Genomic DNA, 23,647 nt, shown 5'->3' on the forward strand with positions numbered 1-23,647 from the left:
CAGCTGGCCCGGCAATTCTTGCTTTGCTCGTTGTTTTATCATCCCTGAGAAACGTCTCCTCCTCCTGATGAGGTCTGTTTACTCTGCAGTGTTCAAGCTGCTGTGGCAGGGTGTGCAGAGATGCAGAGACCCGGTGCCTTGCTTGCTCAGGACGACTGAAAGGCTTAGAAATCCTACAGAGAGATAAGAAGAGGGAGATTAGAGTCAGCATTACTGCAGTCACTTATGGACTGAACAGGTTCTGTATGCCAAAAAAAGCAAATGTGAATGTGTTATATTCTTCTTGTTTCTTTAACGAGAGGAGTATCCTTACTTCAAGAACCCATCTTTAAAGAATCCCCTTCCTCCAGCTTTCACCTACCATGCACCTTTTACATCCTTTCATTCTTTTTCCTTCTCTTCTGTGCCCTGCTTGTCTTTCATCTTGTCTTTGCTATCTTTTCACAGGAGAATGTGGACCCACAATCTTCAAATCATGCTTGCTCCACAGTTAAGGTGTTGATTCCTAAAATAATGCCCCCACATTTGCGTTTCAGCATCTAAGTAGAAATTCATCAGAATCAGTGATGCAGTTTCTGGGTATATTTGGTTTCTAAAAGCCCAGTCGTTTATGTTATGTCCATATTCCAGTGCATGATTGGGTGCGTAAGTCCAAGGAAGGCTGGTAGCCTACAGTGAGGTATGTGGAGCAAAAGGTGCTTTAAGCCATGTCAAGCCTTTGGTGTTACCCAGGCAGATACACTGACTGTATGTGTTCATTGCACAGAGTAGAATAACCTTCATAAGTTCATGTTGAAAGTGCAGCAAGTCTTAGTACACTCTTATCAGAGACTTTAACAGTCCCAATCCTGGTCCACTGACAGCACTCCCAGCTATGTGCCAGAAGGGAACAAGGCAAAATGGCTGAGCAACAAAAGCCAAGAGAGAGCCTAGTCTACCAGATCTGGCAGATGACAGCAATGCAGATACAGACTGAATTAGTTGAGTTAACAGAGATGTAGCGTGGAGAGTGGATTCTGTGACCAGCTGTCAAACAACAGCAGGGTTGGGTATCCTGGAGGTAAGGAGTGAAAGGCAGGGAGAGGAGAACAGATTTACACCATGTCTCCACCATGACAACTGAAACTACCCAGCTAAGGATACCAACCTCCTAGTACTTGGCTTACTCCAATTGCATCCTAAGAGCTCCTTGTGCCTGACAACAGCCCTTATGGAAGGAAGCACCCATTGAAGGCATGACATGTGGATCCCTGTTACCTGATAGCACCACTGTAGCAAGATAAGTATCTGAGTTTAGGCTTGTTCCTTCCAACAAGTTCTTAAACCAGCAACAGTTTGCAGTACTGTTTGGCTGTGTTTGTTTGGTACTGCTTAGCTGCCCTTCAGTGTCACTTATGCCCAGCTCTTCTGCATTGTCCTCTTCCTGTGGCCTGCCATCTCCAGGTTTTGCTTTCCCATAATGTAGTCCCATGGTGAGGTCATCAGAATTACATGGATCTTCTGACAGCACACAGATGCTTTGCTCTATGCTCCCTCACACCCATGAGTCTTTTTAAAAGACAAGCCTGATTTCCAGACTTTTTCATTTTTTCCACTGATTCTTGTCTAGAGAAGATGCAGATGTTTCCCATTTGGCCAATACCTCCCTATATCCACTGACAGATGCTTGGCAACATCACTGCTTATTTGCAGCCTCTCATCAGATGTACTGATGAATGTCATGTTTGCAGCAGTATTGTCTCTGGTGTTTTTCTAAGCCATTCTACTGTGGCAAGCAAACTATTCACAATTTCTGTCAACCAGTTGCTGTACTGTAGCCATAGAATGGTTCCTGAACCTATTTATTTTTCATTTCCACGTTGAACAGCTAGGGGGGTTGGGCTTTTATCAGGACCAACAGGAACAGATCAGTTCAGTTCCAGATAACCAGCAAGGAAACATGAGAACTCTAGGAACATTCTGGAATTTAATCTATACAAATAAATTAAACATGCTTGGGTACATTCTTTCATACTGATGCCAGCATGCATGTTGCACTCCATGTCTGTGATAATAAAGTGTACTAGCCTGCTAAAGAGGGTGACTGCATTCAGACTGCCCGTTTGTGTGGTTCCTGGCAAGTCCTAAGTGCCAGCCTGTGCCCAGGAATCATTTGGGAGGGTGCTGGTTGTCATGGACCAAAAGTATGTCAGGGAGCCTTCCATCACTTCAGCAGCACAGACAGCCCAGTGCCAGTGCCCCAAAATATTTCCTCATATTGTTGGATTCAGTAAGGCAAGACATATCATCAGAGGGGCTGGGGATAGAAACACTTCTGTCAGCAGAGACAAAGGTTATAGCAGCGCTGAGTTTGGAAAGATGAAGATTAAAGCTCTGTGCTATTCAAAGTGTGATCTGTGCAGCCTGGACTGCTGATCATGATGGGATTGTACCAGGAAAGAACTGAGTTATACAACCCAGGATGATGGCTGGTGCCCCCGGTGTCACTGGGCAGACCAGTGCCCTCTCTCTTCTGGTTTGAAGAGTCCACGGTCTTAATCTGCAGACTTTATTGTTTTTGTAGAGGAGTGTTTTACAAGGAGATAAATGATGTTTCCCCCCTATGCTATTTATTCTGAAAGATCTGTCATTTGAAAGTATTCTGAAAGGTTCATCATCTGCCCTGTAAATAAATCTGCCCTGTAAGCAAATAATCATAATTCCTGCTCTGGTATCCCCATTTCCTATCACTGAGTAGCAAGATTGCCCTGCCATAGGGATGGAAGCTGGGGAGCTGCAAGTACCTCTGAGTAGTGGCAGATAAGCATTGACTTCCAGCAATAACCATGACTAACCACATCCATCCAAACAATGTGGGACAGTGCAGACAGGACCCTTAATATTCCTCAAATTATGCCTCTGCATAGGAACTTGCTTAACTGCATGTTTCTTCTGTCTGCTTATGAATATGGGAAAATTCAGACTAATGGTACTGTTGTTCATGGACATTGTATGAGACAAAATGGGAATGAAAAATTCACAGAAGCACCAGTTCCTAAGGACAACTTCAGTTCACACACCCCAGCGCGAAGAGCAAGAACAGTTCCAGGACCTGAATGTGCAGCTGCTGGCTCATGCAGGGTTAGTTCATCAACGTCAGACCTTCCAGTGGTCAAGGTGGCCACCAGGATGTCCTGAAAATTCCTGGGCCAGCCCTACCTCTAATGAGTAGTTGATGCTCCTGAAGGCTCCTAGGGCTTCACTCTCCCAGAAAGACCAGAATGACTCGCCACACTATAAAGCAGGTCTTAACTTTCTTAAGCAGGATAGATATTTACAGCCAGTGATGGTTAATGGCTGGAAAGATTCAGCAGTCCTAATGTCACTTTAAAAAAGCATTAAAAATAGGAAATATTACTTTTCCAGGAAAAAAAAAAACCCAACGCATCATCCAAAAAACTTCATTTGGCTATTAACATGATGATTTAAGCACAGCACTATGGGAACTGGTTGTTTAAAAGAGACAGTTAACTTCCTGCTACAGGACTTTCTATTTACTGTCAGGATCCTTTCCAAAGACAACACAGTCCATAGGACAAGTCCTTCAATCCCTGTGAAAATGGGCTATTGATTTATTTTTTAATTTGAAATTCTGTCCTTTTTTATCCCTGATGTGCTTTGCTGTTGTTTGTCTGAAGTCCACTGAGCTGCACCAAAGTGACGGGACAAGAGATATGCGCTTATAGTTTGGCAGGGAATTGCCAGGGCTGGGAGTTTTCAATACTTAAAAGAAAGATGGAAATACCCAAGTAGTTAGTTTAATCAATTGTTCTTTCTCATGAGAGCAGCTCATGGGGCTAAGAGTCAGCCAACATGATGTATTAATGTTTTAAATCCTCCTAAAACAGAGCTTGGAGCGGACTTTTGGGATTGGGAGTCAAACAAAAATCTTCAAGACATGCCCATACATCACCAAATCCTTTTGGGAACCCCATCTTGTGTATGTTAACATGAATCTTTTTTAAAAAAAATGTAGACTTAAAAACGTCTGGAAAATGTTATGAAGACAGCAGTCAACATCTCCAAAGCAGTGCATGGGGTTGCTGAAGGATATACCGGACTCCTCTCAGCAGTTTCGCAACCATCAGCAGTAGACCACTTCCTCTTGTAGGATAACACATGCTCTCTCTCGCATGCTCTTGTATGCACACACGCAGGGCAGCAATAGTCCAGCCATGTTTGAGGCTCTCATGTCAATGCTCAGTCCTGTCTTTTCACCTGCCTTTGAAAACAAAATATTCAGAAATTGCCTCAGGCACAAGTGGGTATAGCTCTGGAAAGATTATGTGGAAAAAGGAAAGGCTTTTGCAAAAGACGTTACAAAAAAAAAGAAAAAGAGGATTTAAGTTTTTCAAAAGAAAAAATAAACACAATCTTGTTCTAAAGTATATGTGAGGAATAAAGGAGTAGCAAAAGGCAAATTACACTGAAGTCTGAAATACAATGGAGATGGGGGTAATCAGCTTATGGGTTGCTTTCATACAATAAAGAAAATTATACATAATTTTCGGAGGCACCTTCAGATCTCACTGCCTTCAAACAACATCCCTTATGTAAGCAGAAGCTCATCAGAGCAGACCTGTTCTGTATTTTGCCTTCCATTTGCACCATTGTAGACATCGGTGACAAATCCGATCAGAGTCCTCTATTCTCATGAAAATGAGAAATAATGTCAGCTGCTTCTGTTGCATGTGGAATGCTAAATTACAAATTTGTTACTGTCTGTAGGAAAGAAGGCTGGGTGACTCCTACACCTATATACAATAATTATATTAACAATTATAATTTATACAATGATTTTGTTCTCAAGTCCAGGACAATTGTTTATGTGGGCTTTGTCTTCATTAACTGCTTGCACAAGGAAGGGAAGCTAATTCTGTTCCCTTTTTTAATTTTTGCTCCTGTCTAAATGTCGCTGCAACCAAAAGTTGGGAAGCTTGCAAGCAGACCAAGAAGACAAGTGGAGCCAAGGGCATTTTCCTTTGCTAATGTTCCCACTTTTGTGGTAGATAATAGACTAGACCAGAAGGTAGCCAGAAATATCAATAGTATGTCTCCACAGGTAATTTTTTGCTAGCTAAGACTGCGTGCAATATATCCGTGTTCCCCACAACAGACAGATCAGGTTTAATCCCCCATACAGTCTCTTTCCAGACCACTACTTCACTGACAAGTCTCATATGTGAAGACCATTGAATTAGAAAAGTAGGAACCAGAATGCTAATTGGTGCTTCTTCAGATTTATGATGGACATCTAAGCGGTCACACTCAGAGTCTTGCTATGGGCAAGAATGGAGTGTACCTCACGTAGGTATGGAGCTATATGAAGCTACTGTTAGTCCAGTTGAGGTTTTCATAATCTTATAGTCCAAACAATTAGTCCAATCATAAAATTATGCATGGATAGTCCAAATTAATACAGAGAAATCTCAATAATGCTGTTAAAATAGTTATATATATATATATAAATTCTATCTAGATAATAAAATATTATATATAAAATAGTTATAAAACAATACACCACTTTTTATATGGCTTCTATAGCTGACCATTTCAGCCTTACTCAGGAAGACTGGGACTTGGGTTGTGATATGTTGTCAGTGTCCTGAGATGTCTGCCACAAGTAGTATGATGTTTGTGGTGGAGCTTTCTTCATCATGTCTTCTGGGAGGTATGTGATTTTGATGCTGATGCTTCTTCCTCAGTTTTGAATCTGCTGGGATTTATTTTAATACGTTTTCTTAACATGTTTTCTTCTGATTATGCTCATTATTCAGTTTTTCTGTTCTTGTTATCTCCAAAACTAGTTTTACCTTAGTAACGTAGAGCTGTGCTTCTGCAGTGACCACTGCCTGATCTTTAAGATTTGTTTTTACAGTCTGGGACGCTGGTATCATCCCACATCTGTACGCTTCCACACCACATTTTATTTTGAACTCACAGACTGTTCAATCTACACTGTAGATCATTATCACTATAAACTGAAGCTGATCTATAACAGATGTAGGCCATACTTACCTCACTGCTAAACAATCGCTGTCCTTTAAAATAAACCCTCCCTGATATACACATGTCAAGATTTGAATAGAAAACCCCTCTCAGATGGCTCTATAAAGAGACATATCTTGGGACATTGCCACGGGCAGGTCCTAATCATCTGATAAGCCCTGGTGACTGCCACCTCATATATCAGTTCAACTGTTGCACCAAACCATCCCTGGGTTCACATTACAAGTGGCTGCTCCTTGGCTTCTCTCTTGCTACTCATGCCTAATGCTTTAGTGAGTAGCTCTTGGTCATTGGACCGGCATGAGGATTTTAAAATCTTCCCAGTTTCCAAGTGTCTATCTGTAGTCTTTAATCACTGTTAAAGACCATCTGTAGCATCCTGGACTAATCATCAGATTGGGAGTGCTCAAACTTTGCCAGAATTTCATGTTCCAGTGCCAGGTTTCCTATTGCTTTTAGCGTTGATTTCAGCTGCTTCTGTAGCAACCCTGCTCCACATTGCAATGCAATTCTGTGGTTTGTCCTGCATTTCTGCGTGTCAGTAAATGATACCTTTCCGTGTATTTCAAAATCAAACACTTAACACCATAATCTTCTTAACTAGCTCGTTCTCTCTGTTTCTGTCTCACTACAGTACTCCAGTCTTTGTGTGAGTGCAGGCTACCATGAAGCAGGCGCTGTGCTTTTTGCAGCAGTTGCTTTCAATTGTATTCACAAATGTGGAAGTGTTACACTGAAGAACAGTTCCCAAAGTCTTTGATCAAGAAACTTCTCACTGAATTGAAAGGTTAATTAAACATCATGTACTTTGGCTCACAAAGTGCGTATGAATTGAAGCTATCAAAAAAATTAACTTTGCTTTCCCAAATCTGTTAAGTTCCTGGTATTTGTCTTCAGTTCATATCAAAGTAAAGTCACAATTTAAAAAAATATATATTCCTAAGAGACGGTTCCCATGCCACGGATAAAACCACACAAATACATAAATAAATAAAGCCAAGCCAGTAATTTGGAAGCTTCCCTGGAATTTAGGGATGGAAATAACCCAGAATCACAAAATCACTGTCGTTGGACAGGACCTCTGGAAATCATCTCATCTGACCTCCCTGCTCCAAGCAGGGTCAGCTAAAGCAGGTTGCTCAAGGTGATGTCCACGTCCCTGCACTGTCTGACTCACAGCACAGCTCAGAGCTCTAGGTCACTGGTCAGGCTGATGTGCAGTTTGGCCACAGAAATCCCTCCATGCCGCATTTCTTTTCATGCTTTCCAGAGATGGCAGTGCTAATATTTTAGTTTTGTAATACTCTTCTTCAGGGATATGTGCAGAATGTAGGAGAGTCACCAGCCTTATAAATCCCTGGATACCTTCACTCATCCTTCGGTGTGGGGCATGACCTTACTGTTTCCCTCTGTTTAAGGACTGGCTGAGACCCTGCAAAGCCAAGAGCTTTCTGACACAATGTCACTCTGGTTTTCCTCTGTTGTGCTGTGACTTCTTTCAGTTTAATAGTGCAGTTTTGTAAGATAGCTCTGGATAGCTTCCTCCTTGCCCTAAAATAATGCTGTCATTTGCAGTCTTAATGCCTGGAGGAATCTGATGCCTGGTACAGTTTATATGGTATACTCAGGAGATGGGCTGATGTTCCTAGACTGTCATACTACTGCAGTGCTACTTATAGCTGGTATAGTGATGTCTCATTTTGGATATGACAGTTTCTTCTTCAGTGGGCTCACTGGACCACATCTCATTCTGTGTTTTGATAAAGCAAAAGGCTGTAAAAATTGCCCCTTCTTCTGTTTGCCATGTTATTGTGTTGCCTTTTGAAACTATTAGCTGATGCCCATTATTCTTAATGCGAGCAAGATAACATACTCAAGTAATTAGAAGAAGAACATCTGTGTTCTTACCTAAAACTGCTAACAAGCACAAGCATATGCTCACTTGTTCAAACTTTCTCCTGCTTTCTGCAATTTACCAGTTGAAGATGCCCACAGTGCTGGCTGGTGGCCAGCCAGGGCACACTGAAGTGAAGATGAACCCTCATCCAATGCATTTGAGTACTTCATTAATGTTCACACAGAGACTCACAAGCACCCATCCCCTTTCAAATTTCATACACATACAGAAAGACTCTGGGACTGTACGAGCTGACACAAAAACCATACCCCTCCAGATTCATTATTGGTGAGTTGGCAAACAGTTAAATCACACGGAGACTTTAGTTGCAATGGTGCTTGAGATTTATAACATGTCTCATTATAACCTGCAGATACTTTGCTCTTTCCTAGTACTGTCTTAAGCATATCTTCTGTGCTGGTAGGTAGCTGCTGGGGCCATGTCCCTAGTCATATGTGGAGGGTTGGGCTAGCTGGACATCTACAAGATACATCTACATCTACATCTACACCTATCTGATCTTTTTTTCAGGTATCAAACTGTAGCTGCTCATCAACAGGCCCAAACAAGGTTCTCCATGTTCTGCAGGTAAAAGTGTATTTATTCTTATTAATTGTACTGTGTTTCTGACAGCCAGACGTCCATCTTCTTTATAGATATCTTTTTATTCCACTAGAAGGGCTGGATTAACCTCCATGTAAATAGGGATAGCTAAAAAGACCTGAGAAATGCATATTGCAGCTATTCTTTTCCTAACTGTCTCACCATTTCAAGCAAGGCTGCTTTATGCTTCTAGTGCTTTACCTTGATGTGATTGTCTTTATCCCCTGTTTTCTCCTTTGCCTGACTGTAGCTTAAATGTTTTTTTCCCTATCTTTTCTCATGTGATTTACATTCTTGGCCAGTCTATTGTTTTTTTTAGTCTCTGTTTTCTTCAGCCTGAGCCCCTGCATTCATTTCTCATTACTTCTTGTTTATCTCATTGTTTAGACAAAAAGTCCAAGGTCTGATCCCTGATCAACTCGATGCTGTTATCAGAACGTTTGCAGGAGATTTCTGCAAAGGTTTCCAGGTGGTCTGAGTAGACCAATGATTGATCCAGCTATGTCTGAATAGAAAGCCCTTCTGGCATCTCCATAATTTTTTTCTTCCTGCTCCTGCCCTCTGCTCTTCTAATTCCAGCCGAATCTCTGCTGTCTCAGGAGGTGTATGAAACTCTCTCCCCAAACTTCTGCTTTTTCTGTACAAAGAAATACACTCTATCCATCTTTGAAATTGAAATTACAGATGAAAATCACTGTCCGTTCCCATTGGGCTAATTCAGGATTGATTGTTCCACACAGAATATTATCCAGTCTGACCATAAAGGACATAAATGATAGCTGTTTTACTGCTTTTCCTGGGAGACTGTGCCACATCCTGATCAATGTCTTTTTAAGGAGTTTGTGCTAATAATCAGATTCCTTTTTTCAATTTTAAATTTAGCCTGTTACTCTGAATTACTTTCCATTGTACGGCTAATCAATTTATCATCATTGTTGCTGTGTACATTAATGAAGTAAGCAGTGGAAATGCTTGGCTCCAGTATAATATTTGCTGGTTTATATGTGTGTAATAAAAGTCTCCCTTGCACTGAAGGGTTTATAATCTCTTTATGACTAAAAATAAGAGGCTGATGCAAACACTGAGGACTTACAGGACAAGATGATGGTGATACAATAATTATTTACTTTAAAAAATAAAAAGAGAGAAAGAAATGTAAATATCTATAGTGAAAAACAAGGATTTGAAAAACAGAGGATGTTAGTTAAATCCTTATAAACAGTTAAAAAGCATGGCCTTTGGAGAAGAAACAGGCACCATAAATATGTCAAGCCAGAGCACAATAAGATAAGCTCAAGGAGAACCAAACGGTTAATGAGACTAAACAGAAAATTACTGGATCTGTGTGCGGTACCTTTAAATGGAAATGAGGCTTGTAAGAACCATCGAAAATTAAGTGTGACTAAAGGTAATAGTAAACAATTGTCCAAAGTGTATGAAATGTTTTACTACGTGTTAAGAGGTGTGCTAGCTTTGTGGGTTTCCCGCTTAGCACCCATGTCTGCACAGACATGCAACAAACAAGTATCTTGGCTCTGTGTGTGCATCAGCCCTTGCACACTGGGTGAAGAGCCCAGGTTTGGGATAACAATGATGTAAAAAATACATATGACAAACCAGTCTCAAAAATAGGCCATCAGTGTTTCTGAAACCTGCTGCGTATTACTTGATTATGAAAATATTTAAAAGCTTATTCACAGAATCATAGAATGGTTTGGGTTGGAAGGGACATTAAGGTCATCTAGTTCCAACCCCCTTCCACGGACAGGGACACCTGCCACCAGACCAGGTTGCTCAAAGCCCCGTCCAGCCTGGCCTGGAACATTTCCAGGGATGGGGCATCCACAGCTGCTCTGGGAAGCCTCTGCCAGTGCCTCAGCACCCTCACAGTGAAGAATGTGTTCCTAATATCTAATCTAAATCTACTCTCTTTGAGTTTAAAATAATTTCCCCTTGTCCTATCACTTCAGGCCCTACTAAAAACTCTCTCCCCATCTTGCTTATAAGCCCCCTTTAAGTATTAAAAGGCTGCTATAAAGCCTTCTGAGGGCTGAACAACCCCAGCTGTCTCAGCCTGTCTTCAGGAGAGGTGCTGCAGCTGTATCCAGGGCCATAACCGCTGTCCTTCTGTGTTCATATATAAACAGCCTCTGCCCCAAGAAGTTCACAGTCTAAGCAACAGGATTATCAAAGACACAGACAGACATCCCTGCCTCAAGCACTACTTTCCTAGGTGATACCCTTGCATCTTTCTGAAACAAATGGATTGGTCTTTAAATATCTTAATGAGGAATTCAATCCGGAGTCTGATAGAGCGATCCATGTGGAAGCAAAACGCAGTTGTGGATTTCAAGTTACAACACTGCAAAATTAGGCAAAGTGAGGGATGCAAGATCAATGTGTCTGTCCCTCTTGCTCACACAGAGTCCATTCCCACCTTACTCATGTCATTTTCTCAGTCTAAGCTCTTAGTTGAGCTGTCCTTGGATTTCTATGTCACGGTAAGCGGATGAAGGGCTGACCCCTTCCCCCTCCCTCCTCCCCATCCAGCAATGGCATTGCTTGCCTGGGTATCCATCTGCAGCCCAAAAGCTTCCTGAGAGCCTTCAAGTTTCCATTGTGTCTGCCTCCATAGGTCCACTAAGCACCCGGACCCTGCAAAATTGCCTTTTAACTGCCTGTGGCTGCATACATCTGCAACGACAAAAGCAAATGCCTTCAGCATAAAACATTATTTACTTATTCCTGTAAGGTACAAAGCTTTCAGAACAAAGTCTAACAACGACACTCAGGCTAAATGCATGGGTATTAAGTGCATCTTCATAAATATGCATCTTTTCATCCTTTAGAGTTAGAAACAGCTCACTCTGTCACCATGTCTTTGTCTCCCTGCCTTTCTGTGAGACAGGCAGACTGTCAGCCTTTCACTAACTCACATTAGCCTCACTTGCCCAAACTCCTCCCTTCCTTTCAAGCACTGTTAAAATTTTAGACCCCCTTTGATTTTTATGTCATTTTTAGCTTCAGAAGAGTACCTACCGCTTTCTAGCTGAATGGAGCCATCTAGATTGTGGATAATTTCTCCCTGTAACTCATGGCCAGCTGTTGCTATGTAACTCCTAAGCTATGTACCTGAACTGCTTTATCTATGTGATAGCTTAATCTTTCTTGCTGTGTATGATGCCTTTTTGCTTCAACCTGACTGGAAGAAAGGGGGAAAAAAAAACCAAACCATGACCAGTTTATCAACTTAATTGAAATTAATGGTGCATAGAAAGAAGAGCAAGTCAGCACAAGTTAAATGATATTTGAATAAGTTAGGTGCCTGAAAGCTATCGGGGACTGATGAAATATGCTGCAGGGTACATTAGGAACTACCAAAACCCAATTGTTGCATGATAAGAGATTATCTTTAAGATCTCATGGAGGAAAAGTACCAGAAGAGACAAAAGGGTAAATGGAACTATTGTAAAAAGGAAGGTGAATTCCGGATGAGTCAGTCTAACTTTGACGCTTGGAAAGAAAACAGACTGAATAATGAACCAGTTGATACATAAGCACCTAATATAATGTGATAAAAAATATCCAACACCGATTTGTCAAAACCAGATTGCTTCCATCACACTGAACAAAGCACAACTTATCTGGTTAGTAAGGGGAAGCACAAATCATCGACATTTCCCCCAACTATGCTCTACCATCATTGTGAAAGTTGTAACTTCTCCAACTTCTCACATTGCAGAAATGTGGTTCCATGACTTTCGGCAAACTCCTCTGGGAAGACTGGATTTTTAATGTAGTTTAAATTTTAATGCCTTTTCTCTTTCAAAATTTGTAGCCTAATTTCCCAGTTTATTGCAGTTCTGAGTTAATGTAATGATGATTAAAGTACCAATGCTGCTTCCTTAAGATCTACCTGTTTACCCAGTCAGTGGTGCCAAGGGAATAAATACAGCCTCAGCATCATAAACAACCCTGTGGAACAGATGCATTTCCTGGAAGGACATCTACTTGTGCACAAGCAAAAAGTGGGCACATATTCCTGGACAGAAGAACATCCAGAGGCTACTCAAACCATGCTTAGCACCCATGTGTGGACAATGGAGCTGAGCTCTAGGTAGTCTGTGGAGAACCAGTCAATATAGTTGACAGAGCAGAGAAAGAGTAGCAAATAGAGTAACTACTCATTGTCCACGGAGTTGCATACATTTGGACCACTTAGGTGATGCCCCTGTAATTTGAAAAACTACAGACTGCAGTTTTCATGCAGGGTAATCAGGGGAATCTCAAATGCAGGCAGACTTCAGAGGGGCATGTGCTGTGTCTCCACCAGCTAAATGGGACCTTAGAGATCTAATTTACAGACTGACAGAAAAAACCCTCCACAGGCCCATATGGCTCCTTAGTCCACACAGTCAGGGGCTCCTGGCAAGTCATTCAGCTCATCCTATAGCAAACACCAGGGCTCAGCAATGCTGTCCACAATTAGGTAATATGGCTGAGATTTCTTAGCAGGCTTCCACGCGGGGCTGGAACCACAATAATGAAAACCCGTGCCTCCCAGGACTGGTGTCCAGAGGTGAGATGGGGTTCCCTGGGCAGCTCCAAAGGTACTAGATGTCTTTCCTTACAGGCCTGAACCTCACCATACCTCTGGAGTGGCTAAATTAAGACACCCTGCTGATAAGCCCATACCTCTTTGTGGGCACAAAAAGGTAGGGCTTCATGAGTTTCACACTTGAAGTGAAATGAGACACTTGCCCTTTATGCAAGCCTGGAGAGTCCCCGCAGGAAACTGGTGTGGAGAAGCCAGAGCATCATATACAGAAGCAGATTTTACAGTGACTGTATCCTGTAGACAAACCCTGTGACATTGCTGCAAACAAGATACATGGCACTCAGGGATTTATTATACACCATCATTTGCTTAAGGCCCCAGAGGGAATTATTCACTGAACCTGGCAGAGAGGAGACTCCGGCAAGAGCACTGTGTCTGTTGCTCAGTACTGCTGTGTAGTAAAGAGGTTGAGAAATTGGAGGGAGCCCAGAGCAGAGCAACAGGAGTGATACAGATGCTGAAAACATGGCTGATGAAGAAAGAATTAAATGATTGGGTCTGTGGGTATGTGGATGTGCATTAATCCCCTTCAAGTGTCTCAAAGATTGATATAAAAAGAATTCTAATGAGTTGCTCTGTGTCTGTGGAGGGACCCCACTCCAAAAAAAAAAACAAAAAACCCAAAAAACCAACATCTAAGTGTCTTGGTTTTCAGCATAGAGGCGTATGTTAGCTAATAGGAAAGGGAAAACAGACAACAAACCTTCTAAAAGGAAGGATAGTGGAGCTCTTACATAGGTTGCCTCAGAAGGCACTGGATTACAAGAAGCTTATAAGAAGCTTCTAAGATGTTACACAAACTTCTGCTAGTAGTGGCCAAGATTTATTTAATCTTTCTGCAGTGTGGAAGGGTGACCTCTTCTCATCCCTTCTAGTCCTACACTTTTTTGTTTTTATAAATGACATTCATGCCTAGCATCAAATCATTTAATTTTGTTGAATTAGATGAGAACACAGAACTGAACAAGGAAATGGGGATGCTCCTGTGTTTCATCCAAAATGTGAAAACCTTTCATACAGACTTTTTAATCCTTGCTACTGTTTAATGAACTCATAATAGCACTGATGGGACGACTATTTCTACAGACCGTCTCTATAAATCCTCTTAGTGAAGTTGCCTTTTGGCCTGGCTCTTCTCTACAGCACAGACAGAAGGTTCAACATCAAGGAAATGCATGGGCTGGAGAAGGAAGAAGAAGAAATAACAGAGAGTAGAACTGGATAAAAAAAGAGAAGGAAGTGGTGGAAGGAGAAGTGATGTGGAGATGCAGTGTAAACAGTGCAATACAAAAGGTGATAACAAGAAGAAACACCCTGTGGTGAGAGAAAGCAGGGCGAAAGCAAAGCAAGCTGTATAACAAACAGGTCAGTTTTGTTGCATTAGCACGGTTCGGTGTATTTCCCTTGACAGAGAGAGAAATGAGAAGTTAAGCACTTTTTCTCGTTCAGGAAGACTGAGGGAAAATAGGCATAATGTACCCAGTAATCCACTGCTTTTTCAAGCAAGACAAAGTCTGAAGATGAAATGTTATTGCTATCCTAAGTAAGAGATGGAAGACTGAGAAAGCATGGCAGGATTAACCATCAGATGAAGAAAGTAGGACCGAGGGGTGCTAAGAAGGCACTACAGCCCCATGTGTGCCAGGGGTGAGAGGTGCCTGCGCTTGCTCCAAGCCCCTGTGGGTCTCACTGAAGCCCAGGACCAGCCTGACTGCCCTTGACATGTGGGTCAGCACAGGTCTGATGCAAAGCTCACACACTTGTAGCAGCAGAGGACACGTTTTCATCATGAAGCTGATGAGAAGACAAACTTATATCCATCAGGCTGAAATGATTCATCTCAACTCACTGGCTTGTACTTAAGTAAGCACTGCCTTTTTCTGGAGCTAGCATGACTGCAGGGCGTACCATTCCCACATGCTTTCCAGAAACACATCCTTTCCCAGGAAAACACAATGCCTGAAGACGCAGCCTATATTGCTGCCTGGTGCAGAGCAGCAGCAGCCGCCAAAAGGCAGATTGAAAAAGTGACTGGCAGAGAATTGTCTTCTCGGACAGACAGCAGCACACAAGGCATCAGGCTGTTACCTTCAGTATATTCAGATGTCATGTGGAGTACCGCATGGTTCACAAGGCTCTCACACTAAGTTAAAAAAAAAAGAAAAAAGAGGAAAAAAAGAAAGAGGAATTGGCAAAGGGAAAAGGGAAACATACTATGACAAAAACCCTCCAACTTGATTCAGAGATGGAGCAGCAAACAGGGGGACAGAGGGCCACGGTCACTTTCCTCTGTAAAACAGTCTTGACAGCAGAAGAATCAGTAAGTACAAATTTCAGTATCTTTATTAGGAACTATGCACAAACACCATTTTTTCATTCTCAAACATTATCCTGTCGTGTGTGTATACTGATCTCCCACTCATCACAGTATTTCTGTATCAGGCATATGGATAGTACCAGATCATTCTCAATGACTCACTATTTACATGCAAAATGTCATGAACATCTGAGAGTGTTTTACACCTGGAATGCTATATTTGGCAGCACCAAGTGACTCACTTTTGCTAGCAATGTTAGCATCCGTGAGGAAAAGAAATGGCAATCTTAATTACATTTTGTAGATATTTCACAGCAAGAATTTTTATTTTGGCAAATAAAGACATCTGGAGTCTAAATATTTTACCTTCTCCGCTCCCACTGCTTTAAGATGGTGGGGAAGGGACACTACACATTGCTGTTCCCATATGTATTTGCTGTGTTACTTGCAGAGGCACCAGGCGTGTAACTCAAGTCAGACACCATGGAGCAGGACAACAGACAGCGCTGTACAGTAGTCGCAGGAGCAGGGATGTGCTGAAGGCAGGTGATATTGCAGGGCTGTGTTTTAAGGAGAGATGAAGCTATACACAGGACAGACAGGACTCACCAACCGCACGTCTTCATTTCTGCTTTCCACAGTCTTCATAGCTTGGATGCCAGGCTCTGGGCCACAGGACCACTGCTCCTCCTGCACACACCAGCCATGCCCACACAGCACACATGTAGGAAGAGTGCAGGTAGATAAAACCTAGGGTCAAAGTCTTACACAATATGTACACTTGTGGTTTTCCTGTTCTGACAGGTGAAATGGTCCCAAACCTGTCCAACGACAAAGCACAACAAGAAGAAAAAAAAAATATTTTTTTTTTAAAACCTTGCTCTTTCTAACAGAAGAGTTCACAGTTTTGCTCTCCTTCATTGCTAAGAGTTCTATAAAAAAAGTCATCACGTGCTGGAGACTGTCCATAAGGGACATTACTTTCAATGCTTTATTGTTGCAGCACAGAAGTCATTAGATCCCTCTATAGAGCAGTGAGGAATACCACCTCCTCTCCTGAATTTATGATCTGTGAGCTAATGCTCTTTCTAATTGAAATGGTTAGTGACTAATGAAAAAATAAAGGATGCAGCCAAGCTTGGCTATGCATTGGGAAGTTCATCAATATGCATTTTCCCATGACACTCAAGGATATTTCCCATAAGAAGGCAGGAATCAGGCGGTGAGGTATGAAGGGATGAAGCAGATGTCCTCACCCCATTTACCCTGAATACTCACTGTCACAAAGTGTCACTGACACTCCCGAAACCATAACTCGTACTTTAAAGTCTGAACCTGGAATAAGTATTTTATCGTCCTCCTAAAGCTCCTCCTTTAGCTTCAGTGAAGCTATGCTTTAAGATCTGTGATATCAGATCTCACTTGGGAAAAGCTCTTCTATTTGGAGATGTGGATGTATATGTACATTTGCTTTTTAACTGTGGATGTGGGAACGAGTACGTCTACTTACACAGAATACTCCTTTGCAGCTACCTATGAAATAGGAAGCAGCTGATTTTAACTATATTCAACAAACACTGTGTTAAAGGGCAAAATAAATAAACAAACAAATACATAAATAAATAAATAGACTATTTCACTGCATTTAATTAACAAGTTTGAGGAAGAGACAGTCATGAATGGCAAAGCAACTAATTTACTCCCATTTCATTGAGTCAAAGCCCCAGCAGTATCCTATGTGTCATTTAACTGACTTTGTGTTGCTAGGAAGCCTTTTGCTAAACCCAGGTTTTAGCTAAAAGATTTCTAGAGCATATCAGGTCATTTAATGGACAGAACTTGGCTTGAGTTGGGTTAAGTGTTTAACTGTATCTTCTCTCTGATTTAGCTTTCCCTTAAACCACAACAGTTTAACCAAACAGGGATATGTGAACTAGGAGTCACACACCTGAAAAATAAGTAGTATAGAGCTGGGATTGATGATGTTCCTGCACACTCAGATTCTCCGTGTCCAGCTTCTGGGTGTTTGCTCAAATAGTTGCCCCAGCTTGGAGGCTACTCATTGCCACACAGCTGACTCCAAAGGTCCTTGGTATCTTCCATCTGGAGGTTCTGCATTCTCTCTCCAAATACTACAAGAGGCTAATGCAAAGGCTCCTTCTCCAGGCTACGTGTGGGGTAGAGGTCTGCATCTGTTAGACTTTTTATTTGAAAGGTCATCGACAATCTCCTTTGCAAATACAAGTCATCTTTGCTTGAATGTCATATATAGGTTGCTAAAGAGAAACAAACCATCTACCACTTGCAGTGGTAAGCTGAACGTGGCTTTGGTGCAGACCTGAACAAAACCCATCACTGCTTACTCTTACCATGCTGTTCATCATCATTTTGACAGCACTTTCCCAGTCAAAGCCTATGCTGACTTGGGAGCTAGCATGAGCAAGGGATTCTTCCCAGAAAACAGTTTGGAAGTGGCCAACCTACTCACCCACATAAGCAATGCTCAGCAACTCACCAAAAGACCAGAAAATAGCCCTTGACTCATTTTATTTGCTGACAGAGATGGAGCTAAAGATAATGATTGCTCAGACCAGGTAATTAGGACGATTTTTATTCCTCATTCTGGTAAACAGAAAACGAAAACCTTGTCTCCTCTTCCATAGGACGCTGTCAGGAGGTTTCTGGCTTTCCTTATTCTAAGTTGTTTGAAGCCTCAGCCAGCAGATATCCTCCTGTCATCCTCCCCTGCCACTTCTGTTTCTAACCCTGCTATCTGTATATGCATTAGCTTTGAGGTGACACAGTTTCAAAAATGAGGGCTCAGGGAGTGGAAAGAAGGAGGAAATTCTTCTAATGTGAGTGGACTGGACAGGAAATTCTGGTAAAGCAAAATTGAATCAATCTTCTGAAAGGTATAGTTGCAGGCAGAGGTAGACTTAGTGCTAGAGTAGTGTCAAGCTGTGTCATTTCTCATGCCTTTACAAAATACTCTCCAGAACTGCTCAGGGACTTCTTGCACGGATCCTGGCTTGAGCCGCTCTGGTGCCACACAGACACAAAAACCTGTCATCAAGTTAAAGTTGCTCTGAGCTGTATTTATCCCAGTCTCTCCCCAAAGGATAATTTTGCAGCCCTGGAGGCATCCTGAGTCCGGAGACAGTAACTGCAGTCACAAGAACTACAGTGCAGTCAAAGTACTTAGAGCATTGAAAACTGCCACAAGTGCAGAAATATTTCTGGTTTTCGTGAACTGTTGCTCTGCACACTGACTCTCCGCCGTCTTCTAGAGGCACTTCCACTGCACAAAGAAGTAGAGGAAAACGGGAGATGAACCTGGTTAACATCTAGAAACCCCACACCTCAGAAATTATGGCTCCTCCAAGGATCTGCTGCTGGTTTTTAACTTTTTAATCTACTCAATAACGAAAGTGTGCAAGGGATTTTATCTGAGATGATTTTTTTTTTTGAGAGATAGATAGATAGGTAGATAGGTAGATAGATAGATAGATAGATAGATAGATAGATAGATAGATATTTACGGATGAACTCTTCACTGCATGTGCCATTAGCCCAACGCGCCCCAGATGCGTCAAAATGCAATGCTGGACATGTAACTTCTGAGTCTCATGAAGCACCTCAGCAGGATCAATCTGCATGGCAGGACCTTGGTCTTAGAACAGATACTCTGTCAAAACACCAAATCAGCCAAAAATCAGAGAAGTGCAGTCAGCTTTGCTAAGGTCCTCCCTGTTCTTCCACGACATTTATACTGAGCACAGTATCGATTCAAGCTCATTATTTTCAAGCATCATTAAGAATACAATGAAGAGTGATAAATTATTATTTTAATGCGAATATAATGACATAAAGACACTTTTAAAGTAATTAGATTCTCAGCCTTGAGAGCATGGAGTGTCTTTTTCCCATAAAGCTCACGCAATGCTGACAGTAGTGAGGTTTAAGATTTGCCGAGGGGCATTGACTGCTGCCCAGAGAAACACCTGCCGACGAAAGGCTTGTCTCTCAAACCGGGGGTAGCTGTCTTCAACATTTCTGCTTGGTCACTGCATGAAAGGAGCATGGGATTGCCCAGAGGTGAGAGGAGCAGGCAAAGTCTTGGTTATAGTGTTGGTTGAAGTGTTACTGCCCATGACTAAGAGACCTCAGAAGTGTCCTGTTACTTGCACAGACCCTTTCCCCTCTGCTGGCACAAGTAGCATGTGAAAATGTTTCTTGCAGTGAGCCACACGAGGCTTTGAACCCCATTCCCTGCCTAACACAGACCTGATTGTTTACAGCCTGCTGAGCACAGGTTTGCTATAGGAAGCCATGCTCTTGTGTGCCTCAGTTTACCAAAAGAAGTTCTTCAGTGGTTGGGACCCTCTAAAATCCTTGCATACAGCACTCCCCTTCTCAGTCACATTGGGTCTAGTGTATTCCTGCACATGAACTGCTCTTCACACTCCCCTGTGCCAGAAATCCCTGGATTTTGGTTCTCCCAAATGTCACAGAAGGAGGTGCAAGGACAGGGTAGACATTCCCATCAAAAGCCAGGAAGCTATTCACTCCAGTACATTTCATGTCCTGGATGCTGCACTGGGAGACAGGTAGAACCCACATAGCTGGAAGCCAAGGTGTTTTAGTGTCAGCACACAACAATATGATAAAGAAACTCATGGCAATGAGGCTTTTGAGTTCAGGTTGCTGGTGTCACCAAGTCCTTCTGCTGAAGAGCCCCTGGTGTTCCATACCCTTAAGTAGGAGGAGAGCATCAGTCAGGTCAGGAATGGGAAAACATAAAACTCATTGCCGTGTATTACTGCAGAGAGGAACAGCTTGTGCAAAGCTAGAAGATGTTCAGGTACGAGGTTCTGTAATAGAAATGCAAGGTATTATTAAAAAGGCCTAATTGTTTAGATGTGGAGATTCATAGAATCATAGAATCATTTAGGTTGGAAAAAACCTTTAAGATTGTCAAGTCGAACCATTAACCTAGCACTGCCAAGTCCATCACTAAACCATGTCCCTAAACCAAAACCATCAGTGTCCTACCAACATTGTTCTCACACCAAATCCAAAACACAACACAGCACTGCACCAGCTACTAAGAAGAAAATTAACTCTACCCTAGCTGAAACCAGGACACCTCCATAACTTCGTGACATCTTTGTAGTCCTTCAAAGTTGCCCGCTCCTTTTTCCAAAGGTGGTAAACTATCCATTTTTTCCCCGAGTTCCATCCAAAGCTCTCTCTTCAGCCAGGCTGGTCTGCCCTGCCAGCTTGTCTTTCGGCACATGGTGACAGTCTGCTTCTTGTGCCTTTAAGACTCTCTTCTTGAAGAATTTCCAGCCTTCCTGGACCCCTTGGCCCTTCAAAACTCTCTCCCAAGGGACTCTGTCAACAAGGCTCTTAAACAGGCAAAAGCCGGCCCTCTGGAAGTCCAAGGTGGCAGATCTGCTCATCCCCCTTCTTAATTCTTGGACATTCAAAAACTCTGTCATCTCATGATCACTATGGCCAGCCACCACATCACCCACCAGTCCTTCCCTGTTTGTAAGCATCAGGTCCAGCGGGGCATCTCCTCTAGCTGGCTCACTGACCAGCTGTCAGGAAGGTCTCTTCCACCCACTCCAGGAACCTCCTAGACTGTTTCATCTCTGCTGTGTTGTATTTCCAGGAGACATCTGGTAGGTTGAAATCCCCCATGAGAACAAGGGCTAATGATCTTGAGACTTCTCCCAGTTGCTTGTAGAATGTTTCATCTGTCTTCTAATCCTGGTTGGGTGGTCTATAACAGACTCTTACCAGGATATCCACTTTGTTGGCCTCCCCCTGATTCTTACCCACTCAACCCTACTGTCACCATCACTCAGCTCTTGGCAGTCAAAACATCCTCTGATGGCTACCCCACCACCTCTCCTTTCTTGTGTATCCTTCCTGAAGAGTTTGCAGCCATCCATTGCAGCACTCCAGTCATGCAAGTTATCCCACCGTATTTCTATGATGGCAACTGTGTCATAGTCTTCCTGCTGCATGATGGTTCCATCTCCTCCTGTTTGTTGCCCATGGTTCAGGCATAGGCATAGGTGTAGTTCAGCTGTGTTATCGATCTTGCCTCCAACAGTGGCATGCCATCCCCAGGTTTTAATCTTTAAGGACCCTGATTTTATTTCCTCCCCACTCTGAATTTAGTTTAAAGCTCTCTTGATGAGCCCTGATAACTCCTGACCTAGGATCCTTTTTCTCCTTTCAGACAGGTGAGCCCCATCTGTTGCCAGCAGGCCTAGTGCTGTGTAAACTGACCCATGATAAAAACTGAGATGTAGTTGTTGACACCAGGCCTGGAGCCGGGTATTGATCTGTGTGACCTTCCAATTACACGCCCCATCATTCCCTGCAACTGGCAGGATAGCAAAAAACACTCCTTGTGCTCCTGAGTGCTGGACGAGTCACCTCAGGGTCCTGAAGTCTCTCTTGATTGCCCTCAGTCTTCTTGTTTGGATTTTGTAATTTCCCACTTGGAAGACCTGTAATGGGTGGTAATCAGAAGTCCATGCCAGACAAGGGAGTTTTCTAGTACCATCCCTTACCTGGCCCCCAAGGAGGCAGCAGACTTCCCTATGGGTTGGGTCTGGTTGGCATATCAGGCCCTCTGTAGCTCTGAGTGGAGTTGCCAATGACAGCTACCTTTCTTTTCCCCCTAGCAGAGCTGGTCTTGACGTGTCAGTTGACCACCTCTCCCTAGGCAACTCCTCCAATGTGAACAAGCCTAAGTCCACATCATCATTTCCCTGGCCTTCAGGGTCCAGAGCCACATACCTATTGTATAGGTGTACCTGGGAAGGTGAAGTAGCTTGGGGAGTGACTCACCTGCTCCCCAAGCAGGGACCTGTTTCCATTCCTGCGCGTCACTTAGGTCCCCTCCATCTGCCTGGTGGTGAGTAGGTAAGAGAGGCTCCGCTCCCTGTGATGTGTCCACGTGGTGCATTTGTCTCAGTGATGGTAGAGACTGGCTCCACCACAGGACACCAAATCAAGTTCCTCCTTTCTCTGCCCAAGTCATTATAAACAGCTCTCTGGGTTTGATCAGGAATGGCTTCTGAGTTTTAAATCTAAAAAAGTAACTGCTGCTCTTGTTACATTGTGATTTGTACAAGGGTTAGCTTCTTTCATTGATCTTTCATGCCGATTAAAGGCTAAAGTAATGACCACTAACACTTTGAATTAAGGCTTAAACATCACTGCCTGGGAACCAAAGACAGCAAAAGGTGGCTGAATGGATCTGCATGAATACTGGAGTGTCATTCTAATGAAATGAGGCAGTAGCAGCCAGGCAGTGATTAGGACATGATATGGGCAGGGATCAGGGTGGAGACCAGAGGGGAGAATGTGCCAATTAGCTTAAAATTGAACAATTTCAATCAAAAGATTGAAAAAGGCTTAAGATGCAATCTCTTTCTCTAAGTACAAGTGGTTGGCTAAGGAGAAACAGCTGAGGTTGCATTGCAGCTATTTTTTTTTTCCAGAGTCACTCAAGACTAGCTAATATAGTTCATACATCACCTTTGATGAGATGTTTAATCAGTGGCAAAACCTTTTAACCTACACAGAGAAGTTTCCCCACAGTTTAGGCGAAGTATAGCTATCATACAGTCTTGCAGCCTTACAGATTTGTAAGAGCTATTATTAAGCAGCAGATTAGGAGCAGTAGGACAGGTTCTGAAGTCTCTACTTGGTCAAAGATTCACAAGATACCACTGCAGTCTCCATACTTGTGCCTGGCCTCTGGATGGAGATTTCTGTGTTTCATAGACTTATAGAGTTATAGAATCATTTAGGTTGTAAGAGACCTTTGAGATCATCAAGGCCAACTGTTAACCCAGCACTGCCAAGTCTACCACTAAACCATGTCTGTAAGCACTACATCTACGTGTTTTTTCAAATCCTTCAGAAATCGTGATTCCACCAACCTCCCTGGGCAGCCTGTTCCAGCGCTTGACCACCCTTTCAAAGAAGAAATTTTTCCTACTATCCAATCTAAACGTCCCCTGGTGCAAATTGAGGCTGTTTCCTCTTGTCCTGTTGCTTGTTATCTGGGAGAAGAGACCGACCTCCACCTGCCTACAGCCTCCTGTCAGGTAGTTGTAGAGGCCAGTAAGGTCCT

The 23,647-nt window shown here is 42.7% G+C and overlaps 1 protein-coding gene across 1 annotated transcript in view; it reads right to left on the reverse strand.

Moving 5' to 3' along the window:
- The window catches only part of LOC308061349 (uncharacterized protein), a 78,148-nt gene that overhangs the window by 16,939 nt on the left and 37,562 nt on the right, over window positions 1–23,647 (reverse strand). Inside the window, exon 1 of the mRNA XM_080381176.1 lies at window positions 1–23,647. This exon is cut by the window's right edge and continues 37,562 nt beyond it. Coding sequence (XP_080237302.1) covers window positions 1–42 — 42 coding nt within the window. The 5' untranslated portion in view covers window positions 43–23,647.

This window comes from Falco punctatus, assembly GCF_963210335.1.
Source record: "Falco punctatus genome assembly, chromosome: 3".
NCBI classification, from domain to species: Eukaryota; Metazoa; Chordata; class Aves; order Falconiformes; family Falconidae; genus Falco; species Falco punctatus.